The sequence below is a fragment of the Lathamus discolor genome, chromosome 15 (assembly GCF_037157495.1).
Source record: "Lathamus discolor isolate bLatDis1 chromosome 15, bLatDis1.hap1, whole genome shotgun sequence".
NCBI classification, from domain to species: Eukaryota; Metazoa; Chordata; class Aves; order Psittaciformes; family Psittacidae; genus Lathamus; species Lathamus discolor.
Genome location: NC_088898.1, coordinates 4175250 through 4194197, shown reverse-complemented (window position 1 = coordinate 4194197; position 18948 = coordinate 4175250). Strand labels below are relative to the sequence as shown.

General features: G+C 38.6%; 1 protein-coding gene across 11 annotated transcripts in view; it reads right to left on the bottom strand.

Moving 5' to 3' along the window:
* The window catches only part of RALGPS1 (Ral GEF with PH domain and SH3 binding motif 1), a 100822-nt gene that overhangs the window by 12743 nt on the left and 69131 nt on the right, over positions 1–18948 (bottom strand). For all 11 annotated transcript variants that reach the window (XM_065695637.1, XM_065695636.1, XM_065695640.1 and 8 more), the window contains 4 exons: positions 17564–17701; positions 16034–16127; positions 12140–12207; positions 783–909 (listed from right to left, as the gene is read on the bottom strand). In XM_065695637.1, coding sequence (XP_065551709.1) covers positions 783–909; positions 12140–12207; positions 16034–16127; positions 17564–17701 — 427 coding nt within the window. The remainder of the gene's footprint in view (positions 1–782; positions 910–12139; positions 12208–16033; positions 16128–17563; positions 17702–18948) is intronic.

Below are 18948 nucleotides of genomic sequence, written 5' to 3'. Positions count from 1 at the left end.
GCAATTAAATGTACCGCTCACACTTCTCTGCTGTACATTTGCTCCTTGACCACCATAACAAGTTTCAGATTTTAGTGGTCTTCGTAAATAACAATTATGAAATCTCTGCAGATGGGTAAGTTTTAAGTCTTCTGACTCCTCTCCATATAAAACCTGAACACCCTGGGTGAGGGCAAAGGTAGAAAACCAGGAAAAAGCAGACCCCAGATAGGCCACTGTTTAGTGGTCTTTCACACTAAGCTGAGCTAACACATCAACACTCTGTGACCTTGGACAAGTCACAGGAACTTCTTTTTCCCTAACCCATTAATTATGAAATTTGGTAGATGCAGAAACCTTAACTGGGGAGGCAGTGCTCTTACTGAGCTGGGTACCTGGTAGAGAAAAATGTTTCTAATCCAGATTACCCAGGTAAAACAGTACAAAAGGTCACAACTTTCCTGAAGAAGTGTGCAAAGGAGCTAGTAGGATTCCCTAGATGTATTAGCCAGATGTTTGAACAAAAGAAAAAAACCAAACAGTTATGCACACCAGGGATCCACAGACAAAGTGGATACACAGCTTTCAAGTAGCGCCGATGTCTGGCACTAGCAGAGAACAGAGTCAGTAAAAATAACGAAGTGTCAAGAGAAAACCTAGAGAATACCCAGTAAAGCCTGAAGCACTCTCGAAATACATGAAATGGAAGAGACAAATATCAGAGTGTTCTCAAACACTGCTGCTAGCTTAAACCCTTGTGATGCACGCAATGGCATGAGCATGAGCCAGCCCAGAGTACCCACTTGTTTCCCAGGCTGTGGCTCTTCCTGTGCCTTGGTACAGGAGGTGTAGGTAGACTTGCTGACACTGAAGCATCAGGACACGTGGGTCTCCTGCCGAATTTCATAATTGCTGACACATCAGATGGACCTAGAAGACACCACTTAACACTGAACAGATGCAAACCCCAGAAATCTCATGGGCTGGTGTGTTCAGCTACTGATTAAAATGAATTGTTACAGATAACCAGAAGGCACCATTTCTGAACTGTTTGTTGCACATTAGGGTTACACCATCCATTTCTTGTATGAATTCATCTCTATAATCTTGAGCTCTCTGGAAGTAATTTTTAAAACAGCTTTGCACATACTTTTAACAATGAACTCCTACAAAAAGACTTGGCACCCTTACAACAGCTGGATGTGCCAAAATGTAATATGCAGAGCCATAAAGTCAGTTTGTACTTCGGGTGTGAGCAGGAATGCTCACACATGTTTTGAATTTTGTTCACAACTCCATGTTGTGAATAAACTGTAAACAATCTGCTCATACTGACTCACAGCTTGAGCATGTAAGAGAAAGCAGGGGCTTTTCATGTATCTAAGGGCCAGACAGATGCATTACTTCTCAATCATCTCTGAGCTCTAGAGATGTCTCACTGCAATTATTCTTCCTCTCATTTTACAGACTTTATGAGGCCTCACGGAAAACACGGACAAGCTGTTCCCTGTTCCAGTTCCTTGACGCTGTTTGCAAAAGGCTGGCAGTGAATGTTGCAGTATAGTGAAGAACAACATGGCCTATCATCCTCAGTGAATGCAAGGCTATTCTTAGCTTCACAATAAACAGCTGAGACTTCACTTTTAAACATTTAGTTGTGGCACTGGTGCTTGTGAAAGAAGTGGGAATAACGGTCATGAACTGGCCATTTGCCCCGTATCTGTTTCCAAACTTGGTACAGCTCAGGTAGCAGGAAAACAGATTTCCCCCTGTGTTACAGGAACCGCGTCTTGGAGGCTCCAGTGACCTCAGCTTAGTCAGCTTCTGGCCTCTAACCTAAAACCACCCATTAAGAGGTCAACACAGACAGGAACTTTGTGATCTGAAAAACCACATACAACTATCATCAAAATCCTTACAAAATGTCTGGCCTCAAATCAGGCCACCTGGTTCTGAGAGGGTGGTTGGTCACTGGAACAGGCTCCCCAGGGAAGTGGTCATGGCATAAAGTGTGTCAGAGTATAAAGAGCATCTGGACAACACTCTTAGTAATAGAATTTACTTTTAGGTAGTCCTGCAAGAAGCAGGGAGTTGGATTCAATGATCCTTATGAGTTCCTTCCAACTGGAGATACTCTCTAATTCTATCTGTTATATAGGCCATGCCATCTCTCCCCAAGCACAGAAGTTATTAATCTACTTATTCTGTCTTGAACTGAGGATTCATGATACACAAAAGAAATGGAAGAACCAGCAATGAGTTTGCCCTAATAAGAGGCAAAAAATAATACAAACTTAGATCAAGTTGCATGAAACACCAGACTTAATTCCACATTACTTCTATTTTTGTTTCCTCACAGCCTAGACTCAGGAATTCCACTATGAACTGGGTCATTACTATGAAGAACTGCAAAGGTTTTTCCCTAGCAGGAAGGAGAAAAATCTCATCCACACAGTGTTCTACAGATTTGAGCAAATCATTCATTGTGCTGTTTAATTAACAATGAAAGGAGCCTCAAGACAAGCAGCAAGAGTAAAATGCTTCTAGCAACAGAGAGGGAAAATGGGTTCATTAGAGGAACCTCCAGTAATATCATACGTAAGATCATCAATTTAGTGGGAGAACAATAGTTTGTAATCCTGTTTTCTACCTTATTCCTATATCCCATCTTATACAGGACAGCATTTTTGCCTGACTGTCTTTGCTGCCATCACACAGTTGAGAATTTGTGAAACATGACAGCAGTAGCATGAGTCACTGGCATATGTGGCTGCGGAGAAGGTCTTATGCTTAAAGGCCAAATGCAGTTTAAAATCATTACTTGGTCCAGAGACTCAATCAGAACCATACGCCTGGCAGTTTGGAAGCGGGCTGAGTACAGTTCTCTGCTTCATTTTCAAACCCTGAAATTTGGTTGGATTTGGGCTGTAAGATAATACTGGAAGCCTTTTCTCAAAAGAAAATAGGGTTCACCTTCCTCTTCTGCTGTGGAGGCAAAGCACAAGTTAGAATATAAAAAGTAGTGCCTTTCCATCAGATATGTTTTAACTTGCAAACAGTAAAATACTTAGGACTACTGAGGTGTTTACTACCTGCTAAGAAGCTTAAAATATATTGGAACTGAGACCCAGGATGAAGATAGTGGCAGCTGAAACAGTTTTCCTGAAAATTATGAGCATGTATCAGCAAGAGTTTAGTCTGAAATTCAGCTTAAAATTCAGTGTTAATGTGGCCACTTTAAAGTTACCATCACACCTTGCAACACATTAAATCACTGCTTGTCCCTTAATTTGGCTGCAAGATTTGTTCAGTTTTCTATTGCTTCCTGTTGTGTCATTCAGCTCTGTCTCTCCGGTGCCAGTATTAAATCCTGATTTATATTAAGTTCTTCTAAGTGGATGACATAGTTCACAGAGAGCTACTGAAACATTATGTTTAACAAACTGTTGAAAGTACAGCCTGTGAAAGAGCAGCAATCTCAAGGCATAGCCCTAAATGAGTACCAGTATGGTGCAGTGCTTTTTCACACAGACATGCCACATGTAAAAATAACTGTTAAATTTTCTAATACATAATAGTTTAAAGGTTTGTCACTGTGGAGAGTCACAGAGCTGAAAGCAGTAGGACTGTTCAATTAATTTGATGTCTACCAAAAAAAGCATATCTGTGTATCTCGGAAAGTAAGATTACAGATTCAGATTTCAGGTTAAAATTCTGCCTGGCTAAAGTGACACGCGTCAAGGCTGACGGAATTTGTGGAAATAGGTACTGGAGCCTTAAAACTTAAGCCAACGGTTCCAGCCTGGCTTTCTTGTGATACATCATGATTACAATTGCTTGCATCAGTCCTGTGAAAGAAGGTAATGGACTTATTCTAATTCCTAGTTACATGTCTTTAATGAAGATAACAACAGTAGGAAACAGAATGCTTTGTGGGATAAGATAAAGACAGAAATATCAGCGATGCTGGTATTACTCTGTCTGGAGTGGCCATTTTGTATGTAGGTCAGTATCTTCCACATCTCCAAGGCAAGAGAACGGAATATGTACAGTTTGGCTCTGTTAACCCAGTGCTAGTTTGGCTCTGTTAAGCCTGTACTAAGGGAAAAGGAATCTGAGCTTAGAACCTTTACAAAGTCTTTGCATCTGCACTGTTGTCAGATGTCCATGAAGAACTGTGAAGTTCAGAGTTCTCATTAGACAGGACCTGTGCTACAGGGCACACTCAGTTCAGCAAGAAGCCTGGGGTGCAGAGGGTGTCAGCATGAGTTATGGGGCTCAGGGGAGATGACCTAATTTCTGTAAAGGGGTAAGAGATAAGAGAGCCTGTGCCAAGAAGGATGCCAAAGAGGGTAAGTGGTGAGATACTTATGGACATACCAGACTGCTGAGCAATTAGCTGGGGAAGCTATGCTTGATACTTGCTGATAACAAAATTCCAATATTTAAATTCATTTGAGATTGAGTTATTTTGCCCCTTTTTTTCCAATAAGTGAAGTCATCTGCTACTGCTAACTCTCCTCTTTACTCTCCTGGCTCCACTCCTAGTGCATACTGTTACCATGATTGCTATTCTGTTATTTTGCCTTTCATGGAGACAAAGCACTCTTAGCAGGATTTTCCAGTCAGCTGGCATGAACAAGGGTTAGTTTGGTTTTCATTATTTCTCAGCATCATTTTCAAGACTATGCTGACATGCACAAAAATAATGTATAAAAATATTAAAACATTATTAAAGATTTGTTTGCGTTACGGAACGTGAGACAACTTCATCAGAGCGAGCTGAGTGCTGTTCAGAGATCTGTGGCAGGAACATTTGGAAAAGTTTACACATATCCCAAAGGATCTCACTGTTTTTTCCTTTGCATAATTTTTCCATGAATAATCCTTCAAATGTTATAAATGAATGTTACTTTTGCAATCCTCCAGTTGAACATGTGAACATTTACAGTCTCCAGAGCTTTTATAAAAAGCAACAGGGTGAAGGAGTTACAGTTCACAATTTTTCTCCACTAAAACCTATCAATAAACCAATACAAGGCACCCAAAGAAAAAACTGAGCATGAGATGCATAGTATATGCTGAAAAACAGAGTGATTTTTCAGGAAGGTAAAACAGTCTCAAGTTTTTACTATTTTTTGGTGAGCAGCTAAGAAGTAAAACTGATACTTACCAGCTCTGTTTCTAAAACTTAATAAAGGCATTCCAAGCCACAGACTCTCTAGTTAAATCTTCGCTGTAAAGTTTTACTGTTCTGTTGCCATTGTAACCAAAGTCAGTGGGTGATAATTAAAACTTTCAAACAGAAAGACCTACTTACAAAACACACAATAAAGAACTTACCAAGAATTTTGTGCACAGAATCAAGAATTATGCAAAACAAATAAATCTGGAATGATGGCTATTGTAAAAGCATAGTTTAATGTTCAGAGTACTGCTTTACAATTCAACTAAAGCCTATGAATGCATACAAAATGCAAGCACATATTTGTTCTGGATGCTTCTCAGACAAGGGCAAACTAAGAACAAGAATCAGAGTCTTTGGCTGCACCTCCCCATGCTCCCCCAAGTCGTCCAGAAGTCAACCCCCTACTCCCCTCAAGAAAAGAAAAGAAAGGTGTGTTTTGCTCAGCAAAATTGGAGCCTGCCTGCTCTCTTTGGGAGCAGTATGCAAAAGCCTTTTGCTGCAGAGGTCAGGACCAGGATTTTGGTTATTCAGTGAAAGTGCTCTTTTTAAATTATTATTATTATTATTATTATTTGTTTGTTTCAAAAGGACCATGAACTATTTCTCATACTCTGCCCCGGGGAGGAAGGGGAACATAAATAGGGTTTTGTGTTTCTGCTACATGACCTCTGTTGTTGTAATTAACTGTCCTATTCTAATCTCCGCCTCTACGCTATGTAACAGCAAAAGGTATAGATACATTTATAAAAAGCAATTTGGAAACCTTATTTTGCAGTGCATTATTGTTTTTTACCCTAAGGACAATCCTTGGTATAGAATACTAGTCTGTCTACTTCGTCAATCAAGAATTTCTAATTCTAGAAATACCATGAGAAGAAAAAGTTTAATTCACTGTTTCATTTCCGACTTCATATTTTTAACCTTCCATAAATCCTTATTCTCTTTTCAATTCTGCATCTAAGAAGAGTACATTAAATCTAGGAAAACATTCAGAAGACTTCAGAATCTGTCTGGCTTTGCTGCACTGTCCTTTCCTGCTCTGTTTTTCTTTCACTGACAGTGCAGATGAACCACAATTTTTCCAAGTGCCTTCTACTTCTGTGTAAAGAACATCCTGCTGTTTACATTTTTCTTCAAATCATTCTCCGTTTAATTTCTATCTTCCACTTAACCAGCTACAGCTTGTTCTGTTTCCTCAATTCCCTTCTACTTCTTAATGGTCTTTCCTTTATTAAAGCATTTAGGGGATTATCAGGTGAAATGTGCAGGTTTGCTTTTTTAAACAAGCAGCTTAAAGAAGCCTAATAACAAACTTCTTTATTTAATAATCCAAAAAAGTCATGGCATGGACATTTCTTTCCTTCCTCAAACTTAATTGATATTTCTTGTGCAAGTGACCTCCCATCCCAAAGTTCTTAAACAAGTGAACAAAAAATGAGAGATTGAGCGAGACCTGCAGGACGCTGTATTCTCTTGCTTTGCTTTACTGCCAGGTTCTAATTTTTAGAACCTATTTTATATTTACAAGACTCCAGAAAACACTTATTAGGCAATTTTTTTAGATGATATTCCTTTACAGACCTTACTGTCTCTGTATATATCCTCAAATCTGTAACAACAACAGTTTGTTTGAGGCCCCAGTGTGATCCTCCTTTGACGCAGTCTTTGCTTTATGTTCAAATTTGGATTAACAAAATATACTAATTTAAAGGTTAATTCCAAAAGCCTGTTTTGCAGTGAGGGAATAAACAGTGACGTGCATCAGTCGTTGTTGTTATTGAAAGACATTACACATTACGAGAAAGAGAACTATCAATTACATGAGCATATGAACTTGTATTTTTTATTCCCTTTTATGGATTTATGGAATCTCTAATTGCCAGCATTTGTGTTACTGATACTGCACCAGTGGAATGTTCAAAACCCTGACTTACACTTCAGCTAAAATTGGATTTCTTGCAGCTGGATCTGCAGGGTAGTGCATGAGCCTGGATGACATTCACATTGGCAGTGAAGACATACCCATTGGGAGAGCATAGCTGCGAAGAAAATGCTCAAGTTTGGCTTCAACAAAATACATTACCCAACCATCAAAAAAATAGATTTTTGCAAAAATTATTTCAGGTGACTGCTCTTAAGAAAGAGACAATTCCCTGCACTCCCCCCAAAAAACCCCAACAAACCACAGAGCAGGAAAGCCTCTTGTCCTCAGGCAGTTTTATACATTTTTAACGTTCTGAGGGAGTTAATAGCCTCATAGTTAAAGTAAGCATCAGTAAACTAGGACATTAGAGAGACTTGTTTGGTAAGGAAGTCACAGAAAATAACGGAGAGTGATAAAATGAAAAACTGAGCACAATCATTCTCTTCTTGAAAACTTTGACAAAATGTTCTACAGTTTTTGTGAGGCTGTCCTGGGTTTGTTAATCAAAAAACCCCCACAGCACACTAATTCTGGCTGGATTTAGTGGTTGATAACAACATGTGAATCCCACACGGTTGTCTGGTATTAATTTCTTTTAAAAATACCCAATGGAGTTGTAAAAATCTGTAGAGAAAGTATCACAGAGGAAGAGATTGGGAAAGAGTGCAAGTTTGAAACTAAAGAGCAAAGTTTTCTGGATGGGCTGTAAACTTTTGTGAAGAAAACTCATGTTCTTCCATTTCTACCTTAAGTGCAGTGTAAGAAAAGCAGACACTATGCACACAAAGCAATAAGCAAGCACTTGCAGAAGGATTAGACAATTCTCATTTCCACAGACTGATTGGCTGCTAAAGCACTTAGCACAAACTATTTATTAGTTGCCAAAGCAACCACTAAAACAAACGGCAAAACTAAATGTCAGACTTGGTGTTTACATGGAAAATGACGGTGCAGGGCTTTTTTTTATATTCTGAAATGCTGGGACTGCTGTACAGATGTCACTGGTGTACGATACCTGCTTTCAAGGGTTACAGATGTGCAAACACCTTCCTTCTGCTTCCACATTTTCTCCATTTGTAACTCCTACATATCATATACTTTACATCTGATGTATCGATTGCTTCTAAGTAATGAACATATATGTTGGAAGTTCTTTAGCAGCTCTCAAAGCTGAAGGGACTCAGCACAATGGGCTGGATTTTGCCCCAACAACAAAACAGAGAATACACCTGTTTCAGATTAATTACCAGACTCCTGGTAAGGTGGCAACATAAAACCTCTGGGCTCATTATTCTCCTCTCAAGAATTACACCAGGACCTACTTGGGGGGAAAAAAGAAAAAAACCAGGAGGGGGTGAAGGTCCGTCCCTGACTATTGCAGAACAACCACCACAAAATAAGGCTGCCCACAGCTGAGGCCTGGCTGCTAAAAATGACTGCTAAATGCTAACTGTAATGAAGGGGTTCATTAAAAATCACAGAATCATAAAGACCAGTCTTTGAGTCACTCAGTATTAGATATAATTTTCTGGATATGGTAATGATTTTAGCATTATTGAATCTTTTTATATTGCTTTCCAAGGCAGGATAAACATGGTATATTTCAAAGAACAAGTAACTGTTTTCTATACTCTGATCAGCACCAAGCCTTGAACTTTGCTAAACAACATTAAGATGGTAAAGAACACACATAAATTTTTCTGTACTGAGCTAGACCTAGCTAGTTGCTTAGAAGGTTAACTTATTTACCATATAGAACATTAAATCTTTTCCTTTGTTCTGGGAAAATGTATTGAGTTATACCTTCCAAAACAATCTGCTTAATAGCTGTACCATAAATGCTGGGCACCTTCTAGCCAACACCGCAGGAACACAGATGTCTTTTACAGCTAATTCAACTGGAAACTGTGAACAGTTAGCATACTATAAGCTCTCCAGCTACATTCTCCCTCTCCCTCTCAAACCATAGCAAGGCAGAATGAACAGACTTAAGCTGCTGCCAAGGAAGTTGTGTGAATCACCCAGTTCCTGAAAGCATTCAATGAAACTGCTTAAAGCTCCATTTTAAAGGCTGCTTGCAAGAGACAAGAATCTCTGCAGCGTTATGGAAGGCATGAAATCTCCCTTTGAAAGCACTATTCACAATTATATATGCAATCGGTAATTAAAGGAGACCATCTTAGCCACTAATATACAAAACATAGCTTGTTGTGAGACACTCATTTTAATCAGATGTCTGCCTCCTGTTTGAATTTACTGGAAAACCAGTTGGCAACCAAAGTGGAAAATGGACACATGGTTTTCTCCAGTACTTTGCAAATAGAAATATTGAAGGATTTAACTGTTCTTATTGAGCCTCACATTCATAAAGATACTTCAAGGGGGGAAAAAAAAAGAAACCTATAATGTCCCTGGATAAAGTAAACTGTTAATCATCTTCTGAAAGAGAGAAAACTGAAGCTGGGTAGAAAATAAAGTCACACAGCTGGGAAGAAAAAATCATTTCCATCATCAACATAAGTAGTTATACTTTAAGACATGAAAAAGACACTATTCCCTGCACTTGAGTCCATTATGGCTTTTGGAATTATTACCAGTGATATCAAGCTTTTTCTCCGTATTTGGAAACACATGACTACCTATAGAAGGTAGTACGTCACACGCTGAACTCAACTAGACGCTACACTGCCATTAGTAACCTAATAACTTTTTGACTGTCGGGAGAACTGAACTGGTGACTGCCCTTCTGAGCCAAGAACCTTTATTTTACCTTAAGATCATTATATTGAGACTCATATGCCTTAAACTGTTGAGTGGAACATTAAACTACTGCCTAAATTATTTTGAGATCATCTCTTACCATTATAGCTCACTGACTGCAAAGGATTTACTGCTGGTACATAATGGCTAAAGTGGAAATAAATAATCTCAGACTCTAACTTGAATCCAAATAAAGTTGACTCACCCTGGTTTTAATTCTGCACAGTCAAGTATCTCATTACTGATAGTTGGGCATTTTAGCTCAGAATTATTCAAGACTAACATACGTCTATATTTCTTTTTATTAATGCTGTGAAATAAACAATAAATTATTGCCTTCATGCTTAGTTAAACTTCAATCTGAATTCATGCTAACTTAGTTTAACTGAACTTCTCCAGGAATTGTTTTTTTCAGTGAAGTACACTGGATTCCCTTTAGTTGCATTTTTGCAACCACACAGGTGCAAGTCACTGAAACATTCCCATGGGTATTACAAAATGCTGGTGGCATTCACTGCCCAACTGGCAGTATGTGAGAACTCCCTAGCTGAGCAAGAAGTACATCAGTTCAGAAGAGTGTCAAGCTTTCAAAGGAAGCACTAATAGATGGACGGAGCAAGAAGGATGACTCAAGACTTGGTTTCTAGTCATCATATTAATTCTCACTCTGAATAAAGCAGCCTTATGGAGCATACAGGGGCACTGCGGATTCAGAGGGGAAAGTTCATCCTCTCCTAATACTGCCAGATACCATATGACCACAGAGTCAACTGAGTAGGTACCACAGAACATTGGGCTGATCAGTATTTGTGTACACCAGCTGAGCTCACTGCAGTATAAAGCCAGAAGAGTTTCACAGTTCTTGTTTCCAACTTTGGAACTGTGTTTCTAGTTGCCTTCCATTACAGCTCTAATAATGTCTGAGCACTCGACTAAGAATTACAGAGTACTGGTGATTATCACATACTATGCTGCTACAACCAATATTAGAATTTCCACCATCATCCTAATGAAATGTTAACACCAAAACCCTAGTGTAAAGAATTTAAACATGAGCAATATGAAGTGAAAGCCAGAAAACAGAAAAGTCCACTCGTATGCTTTACATATGGAAAATAAAATCATATGAGAAGCAATGACTTAGTTTTAAGTTTCAAGTATGAAAAAGCAAATCCTCACAAGAGCAAAATCAAACATTACATGATGTGGTGTGTTGATCTGACTGGCTTCCACATACCCACCAAGCTGCACCATCACTCCCCCTCCTCTGCATGATGGGGGAAGAAAACAAGATTAAAAAACCCCTTGTGGATTGACATAAAGGCAGTTTAATAAAGAAAAGCAAAAGCTGCAAATGGAAACAAAGGAAAACAAAAAGAATTTATCCTCCTCTTCCCATCAGCAGATAATGTCCAACCACTGGCTGGAATGAAGGACCTCAGCACTCGAGTGGTTCATGTGGAAGACAAATGCCTTAATATTGAATGCCCCCCCTGCAACCCTCAGTTCTCTTAGCTTTTATTGCTGTGCACATCATATAGTATGGAACACCTCTTTGGCCAGCCTGGGTCAGCTGTCCTGACTGTCCCCTCTTAACCTCTTGCCCACCCCCAGCCTTCTGGCCTTTTGCGGGGGGACTGGTTTTGGAGAGACAGCCTCGATGCTGCGAGCACTGCTCAGCAGTAGCCAACACACTGGTGCCTTATCAGCACCTTTCTAGCCACAGATACAACTTAACTCCATCCCAGCTGGACCCAATACACATGTCTGTACAAAGAAAGTGTTAATTAGAACTCCTTTTGAACTTACCTAGTTAAAAAACGTTTCCTCCTGTGAACCACTTCCTTGTATTTTACGCAGCAATTAATAACATTGAGCATTGAGGGGGAAGGGAAGAGTGCCTTCCTGAAGATATGTTTTCTTCCAAATTCTTATTTCTATAGATTTTATTCCTTTTTCCTTAGAACTTGATTTCTTTCTCCTTACTCATTTTCCCTAGGTTTCTAATCTCAGCAGAGCAAAGTCCAATACATTTTTATGCTACCTATTAAAAATGTGAAAGCTAACAATAAATCATCTTAAAACCACTCCTCTTTGCCATCCAGGTAAACCCGTTCTCCAGAAAGACAAATAACAATATATCCCTCCTCTACAAAGTCTGCAAATTAAACTACTTGTAACTGATTCATTCCTCCAAAATCCCTCTGACATAAAACGGGATTACCCATATACTTCAGTGAAGGATTTCTGTAATGAAAAAAATCTAAGTTTCAAATGAAGTTCCCTACCTGCAAGATCTTCTTTGGAAGAAACGAGTCGAGGAGAGCTGTTACCTGGCTCAATTCTTAATGACAATCTGGAAAAGAATATAATTAGAAGAAAGTTATAATATTATAAGCTACCCTGCTTCACTGTGTTTTTTATGATGCACTCATTGTTGCCTTCTCAGCACTCCAACACATCTTGATCTTGCAGTGCATATGACTTCTGCCACCTCTCAAGTTTACACACTCTTAACTTGACATTTATAGGTTCTTTGTTCTGTACCAGTTTGACAAAAAAAAAAATGTGTAGAGCCACAATGTTAAGTAAACTTTAATGGAATAGGCTTAAACCCAAAGGAAATAAGTGCTGTCATTGCACAGCATTACACACGCAGAGTTGTGAAGGTTTCAAGCCACAGACTGCAGTACTCTGCTGGATAAAAACACCAGTGAAAGGCTTTTGTACTAAAGACATGCACAGGAGTGGGATGGGATGGATGACAACAGATGACAACAACCTGAGACAGCATTTCAAAACCAAAGTCCTTATGCAAAACAGAACACTCATTTCAACTTGTTTCATGTAACAGTTGTTCTCTAACCAGCAGCAAACAACCCTTCTCCCGTGAGCCTGTCACTGCTCCACAAATGCTTATTTCTTTCTTTTATTTCTGTCTGTACAAGGGAGCTGTTACTTATCCTTCCCCACATGTGATAACTGCATGTTTCAGTTTCTGCCAGCTTTGAGGAACTCATCTCTGATGTTCTTTCCTTATGTTGTTATCAAAGACATTACTCAGTTTTACTAGTCCCCTGTGGCAACAGCCACAATTTATTTGGTCACTGTGGAAACATTTGTCTAATAAGCCCACTGCAAAAAGATACAACTGCAATTCAGTCAATGTAAGCAAATAGCTTCTCCCTTTTACAGTGATGTGGTTTGCAATGCACTCCTCCAAAACTGCAATCTAGCTATTCAACATAAGAAAACACAGGATGTGTTAAAAGAAATAAATATGAGCCTAAATTTGAATGCTGTTAAATATAAAATACTCATGGTGACACATTTAACAAAATATTGACAATAAACTGTGAGAAAAGGGAATATATTCTGACAAGGAGATGTCACTCCTCGACCACCTTCTCTCCTGTTCACTCTCACACCCAGAAGGCTGGAAAAAATAGAAAACATTTTTATTCCAAAGAGATACTGATAGTCAGTACAGTCTCAACCAGCCTTGGCTTGTTTGCCACCACCCAAATTCATTTTTGCAATTCCTCTGACACTGCATTTTCCATTGAGCAGCACAGGTTCCATGCATGTACACTCATGCTCTGCTCTCACCTCACCCCATACGCAGAAAATGAAATACGTAGCCAGTCTTTAACACAGTTCTATTTCATGGAAGCATTCTCTGCAGCATAGGATGGAACTACTTCTAGGACAGTAAAGCTACTTTTACATAATTCTCCTAATATTAGGCAAGTAAAAGAAGACAGGGAATAGCCTTACATGAAGAAGAAATTTAGCTGCTCCATGAGGAGGCTGAACAAAGCTTTTTTGTCTTTCTTGAGACAAGACTTAAGTTGCAGTAAAGCAGTTCAAGCCTCAAAGCTGTCACTCATAGCATTTCTGACCAGCATTTGTGTATGAAGCAGAATGGGTCTGATGTATCTCGAGCATTTTGAGCTGCCTATGTAGCACTTAAACAGTAGGTCCAACAGCTTCTGGAAGCTTCACTGTCCCCAAGAATGAACTGTGGAAGAGCAGCCAAGTCACAACTACTGATCAATACCTCTAGTGTGAGGCGTCCCTGCCCATGGCAGGGGGGTTGGAACTTGATGATCTTAAGGTCCTTTCCAACCCAAACCATTCTATGAATCTATGATCCGTATGGCTGCTGGAACACTAGAAATCTCAGGCTAACACAGTGCTGTCTAGCTAAGGGGAAAACTGCACACCTAAGGACAAGCACTGTCTTACACCCCTGAAGGAGGAAGAAGATCCTGCAGCAGCTGCATCTGGTACCTCTGAAAGATACCTCTGCATCTGGTACCAGTAACGCCCTGAGATAACAAAGATTAGCAATACATTTTGGGTATAACTGGAAGCAATCTTGATGCTTTAGGTCCTGTTTTTGCCCCCTTAGTCTTGCAACCAGCAAAAGTTGTAATTTCTCAGCTTCTGCAGAGAACAGCTTATAGGCTGAGCAAAAAAGACCTATTATTTTTAGGTTACGACATCATTGTCAGGGGTTTTCTGGAGTGTTCCTACTTGCTGACAAGCACAAACCTAAAGCGAGCAATTGGACTGGCACAAAAATGGTGGAGAAGAGCTTTGTTTATATAAAGTGGCTGCCAAATTTCCCTTTTCAGTGCAACTGAGGTTCTCATTTGGCAAAATGTGTGTTGGGATCCTGCCAATACATTTTAGGGCAACTATCTAAGCTTCTCTCCCTGACAGCCTGGTACTGAGATAGTTCTGTTCTCTCTGCCAAAGGTCAAGCATCCATCTCTTCAGAGTACACTAATGCTGTCCCTGGCTCAAAAAGAGTGGTCACTGGAAAGAGAAAGAAAGAGGAGATTCTTTTCCACTACAAGAACTTAGAAGTCTTTGCCTTTTTAAGGCTTACAGTTTCTTCTGGCATGGGACCAGAAAATACTATGAAACTGAAGATCTATAAGGGAAAACTGAGAGGAAAATGTGAAATCAAATATTCAAAACAAAATTCAAAAACTTCTTCACAAATACAAAGATGGAAGAGGAATCAGAGTTCTCCTTCAGGGTAGTTGTGTGCAGCTTTGATGAACAGACTTTAATTTAAAGCTTTATTCTGATGAAACAAAGATGGCAGAAAAAGGTCAAACTTCTCTAATGTACATAAACCGCAGCAACTTCACTATGCCAAGAATCAAATATTTCCCTCTTTTTAACATCTCTTGTGAGATCAGTCCAGATTTTCCTTGCCATAGTAAAGCCTAGAAAGAAAACTCCTAAATTTGACTGAAATAGTCTCAGAAATAACTAAAGCAAAAGAAGTTGTACTAAATCTTTAAGATACACCAAATACCTTCCAGCATTATCAGCAAGGCTGCAGCTAAAGTTAAAATGATTTTCAGATTTAAGCTGGAATTACTCATGACTTGTACTTTTTCAAAGTATTCTGTTACAGTATCATATACTCACAGAAACCACTTGTTTAATCTATTTTTCTTAAGATATTACAGTTCATGAAAGCTGTTGTATATATAGTGTTAACATTGATGCATCATCAGGAAACTCCATCTAAAAACCACATTAAGCAACATGACCAGTTTCTTGAATCCAATCCAAGGGCTGTAAAGCCTGTACTAACCACAGTTCTTCACCATCACTACTATAGCTTTTCTGTATGTTCATGATTTTAATGAAGCATAGAATTTTGTGGGAAATTAGTAAATAATGACCATTTGTTAAATATTAATACTGAGATTTAAATCTCAGACTACTTTTAACGAAGTCGTAGATTGCCTGAGCTTTTCAAAAAGCTGTGTATGATGCTAATGTTCAATACGCATCTGTTGCACAATACATCTCTATTTGTGAACACATACTATGTCTGGAGACTAAGAAAAGGAAGAACATACGTATTCTATCATTGGTACTCTGGCAGGAATTCCAATTCCATGAAGCAGATGAATTTTGCTATGAAAAAAAATCAAACACATTTTTTTTCCCAAATAATTTTCTTACAGAAACATCACTATGCTCAGTATCTGTGATCAACCAGCCACAAAAGCACAAACCATAGTCAAGCACGATCTTTCACAGTGAACTACCTTCAGCCAATGACTTTCTGTTCCACTTTAAATCAAACTAATAGCCAAGTGATCTTTCCATTGAATTCCACAAAATCTGAAGAAAAGAACAGTACTTACTTATAATTGTCATCTTCTACAAACTTCTGAAGTTCTTCAATGTAACGAACAGACTTCAAATACTTTTGCACATGGGGCAGTGTTGTAAGATGATCTGTGGAGTGTTCAAAGAGAAGATGAACATTAATGTCATCCAAAATTCCCCATTCTTTCACGTTGGGTTTTTTTGTTTTGGGTTTTTTTGTTTTCCCTAGTTCTTATGGTTATCTTAATGGAAACTGAGATTTTAAACATTCCTAAACAATAAATCAGGCAGAAACACAAAGAGACTTAAAAATTAGAATGCTGAATACCAAGAAACAAAGACACTAAGTTCAGAATGACAGAAAAATCCCTTGACATCTAGTCAGGAACTAGGACAGGAACACGCCTTGTAGTATCTAACACATCCTCTCCGAAAGACAACTCTTTTAAACGGCACCTACTATTCCAGAATATTATTTCTTCAAGGCCATGCTTTAATTTTCATTCTCATTTCAACAAAAGCACTAAAAATTAATGTACAGCAATACAGAAAGCCACCAAAACTGTAAAAAGGAAGGATTAGTCACATAATGAGGTTTCTTTGTCCAAGTATTCAAAGACAAAATGAAACGCATAATAAGAACATGATAGCTGAATAATCAAGCTATTCAGAATCATGCGCTATTATGGCTAGTCCCTTTGAACACTATAACACCCAAGCCGACAACAAAGGACAAGAACTGAATACTTAAGCATACACAAGTGATTTCTCATCTCCTTTTTTCACAATCTAAATTCTTTTTTCCTATTCAAAACTCTCCAAAATTGTAGCATTTAAATGTTCTGAACTTGCTCAATTCTGCAGCTGCTCTCAATATTTTCCAACTTATTTCATGTTTAAGCTAAGTATAGTTATGCTAAGTCACCAACAGCACTCTGAGTTTTCACCAACAGCCCCAAACCAGCACATTTCTTGACACAAGGCTTCACTAACAGGCTAGAATTACAGAAACGAATTTAAGAGTAAAATGCTGTTAACAAAAAGGAACAGCCCCTCAAGATCCTCACTTCATCAACAAGTGAGGTATGTGGAAAAGCTTAACACACAATTTTACAACTGTTATGTAGACAGCAGTATTTGTATTTCATTTTGTAAACGTATCAGTATGCTAACAATAAAACAATGACATTAAGACATTCTATGCTCCAAAGACATCATATCTACTGCAAAGGAAAGATGTTAAGATGTTCCTGACTGCCTCTGATGGGAACAGAATATAACCCAAATGCAATAGCTGTACTTGAAAATATGTCATTTGTAGTCTACACGTTGCAGTAAACTCTGCACAACTTTTGTCGTAGCTCTTACAATTAAGAGTAAATGCGTATTTGCTTAATTTATTGGTAAGACTGAAACTGCACAGAAGTAGAAGCTACATTACTTACTAGTGTTCAACTCTACCAACGTTAGCCCCTTGTGTTGCCTTTACACAGGGCTGAAACCACACAATATTGTACTACAGAATTTTTAGTTAAGCCATGACAGATACAACAAAATTTACCAACCATAGTTACAGGAGACTTGCAGATCAGCTATTATTCGGAGAATATTGTTCATTTGATTGGATCTTTGTTCATTCTCCATAATGCTGCCTGAAGCGGGATATGCAGAATCAATGTAGATTAAATCCAGGAGATAAATTCCTGAAACAAACAAACCAATCAACCAATTGGTCAAATGTTTCAACCAGAAATAATTGCATCATTTTTCATGAATAGAACAGCCAGCGACTATTCACCCCCACTGTGGTCTGGACCCATCACACAAAGGAGAGCTTGGCACTTGCATGGTGAAAAAACTTCAGAATCAGTGCTTGAGTTCTATGACACCTCTTGAAAAGATTTTGCAATTCTATAGGCTAACGTCTGCTATGAGTACTTTGCAGGACCATACCAAGGACACTAAGAAGAGTGACAGCTGCAATGGACTGCTAATGACAGTACAGGCAGCACTCATGAAGCTGACAGTGAGCACAACAGCCTCTGGCCACGCTGACTAGAGTTTAGGCTTCACTGCCACTATTTACCATATGAAGATATTAGTGCATGTTTTGGCTGAGGCTCTAGGCTGCATTTGCTGGAGCAACTGCTCAAGGAGATCATATTTAGCTTTTGATTATGTGATGGTTTAAAAAAGCAGAAAGAAAAGGAGTTTATTTATTAATTTCTTAATTGAAAGAATGGCAGTTATTTGCCTAGGCCCAGGTTTCTCGGTAATACAGAAAGACGCAAAGATGCTAATTGTTCTTACTTGTGTTGCATTTTTCCAAAGCACTAGTTGATGAGACAAAATGTGATGTCTGGTTGGTAAGGAAGCCTATTATAGACACAGAAGTCATGCGTAGCAAGAGTCAGGTATCTTCATCACCATAAATATACCTACACCCAGAGTCTGTATGCTGTATGGTACTTCTACCTTTACACATCATGAGAAAAAGGCAGACTTAAGGCTGAAATGAATGCCTGATAAAGTATAACATCTTTTACATAGTACCCATCTGCTTTTTATCAACACATGCCATTGAGTTTCACACAAACTATTTTGATTTTTAGTGGGCTTCTTTTACAGCCCTAGAACAGTCAGACAGCAATCACAAATGAAGGGGAAAATACTAACTGGGAAGTATATACAATATACAATCATCAAGTTTGAGAAAACTGGATCTTCACTGTGATTACATAAAAAGTTTTAGGTTTCAGCTCTGGAAAACTGGAAGATAATTCTACAACACAGCCTTGAAAAACTCATGAAAGCAACTATGAAAGCATAATGCAAGGCTCATCTATTTACTTCAGCAACTAATGGAATGAGTTTAAATGAAGATAAGGAAGATTACCATTCTTGCCTTTTGTGAGGATACTTTCATCAGTTTCAGTATTTCAATTGTATG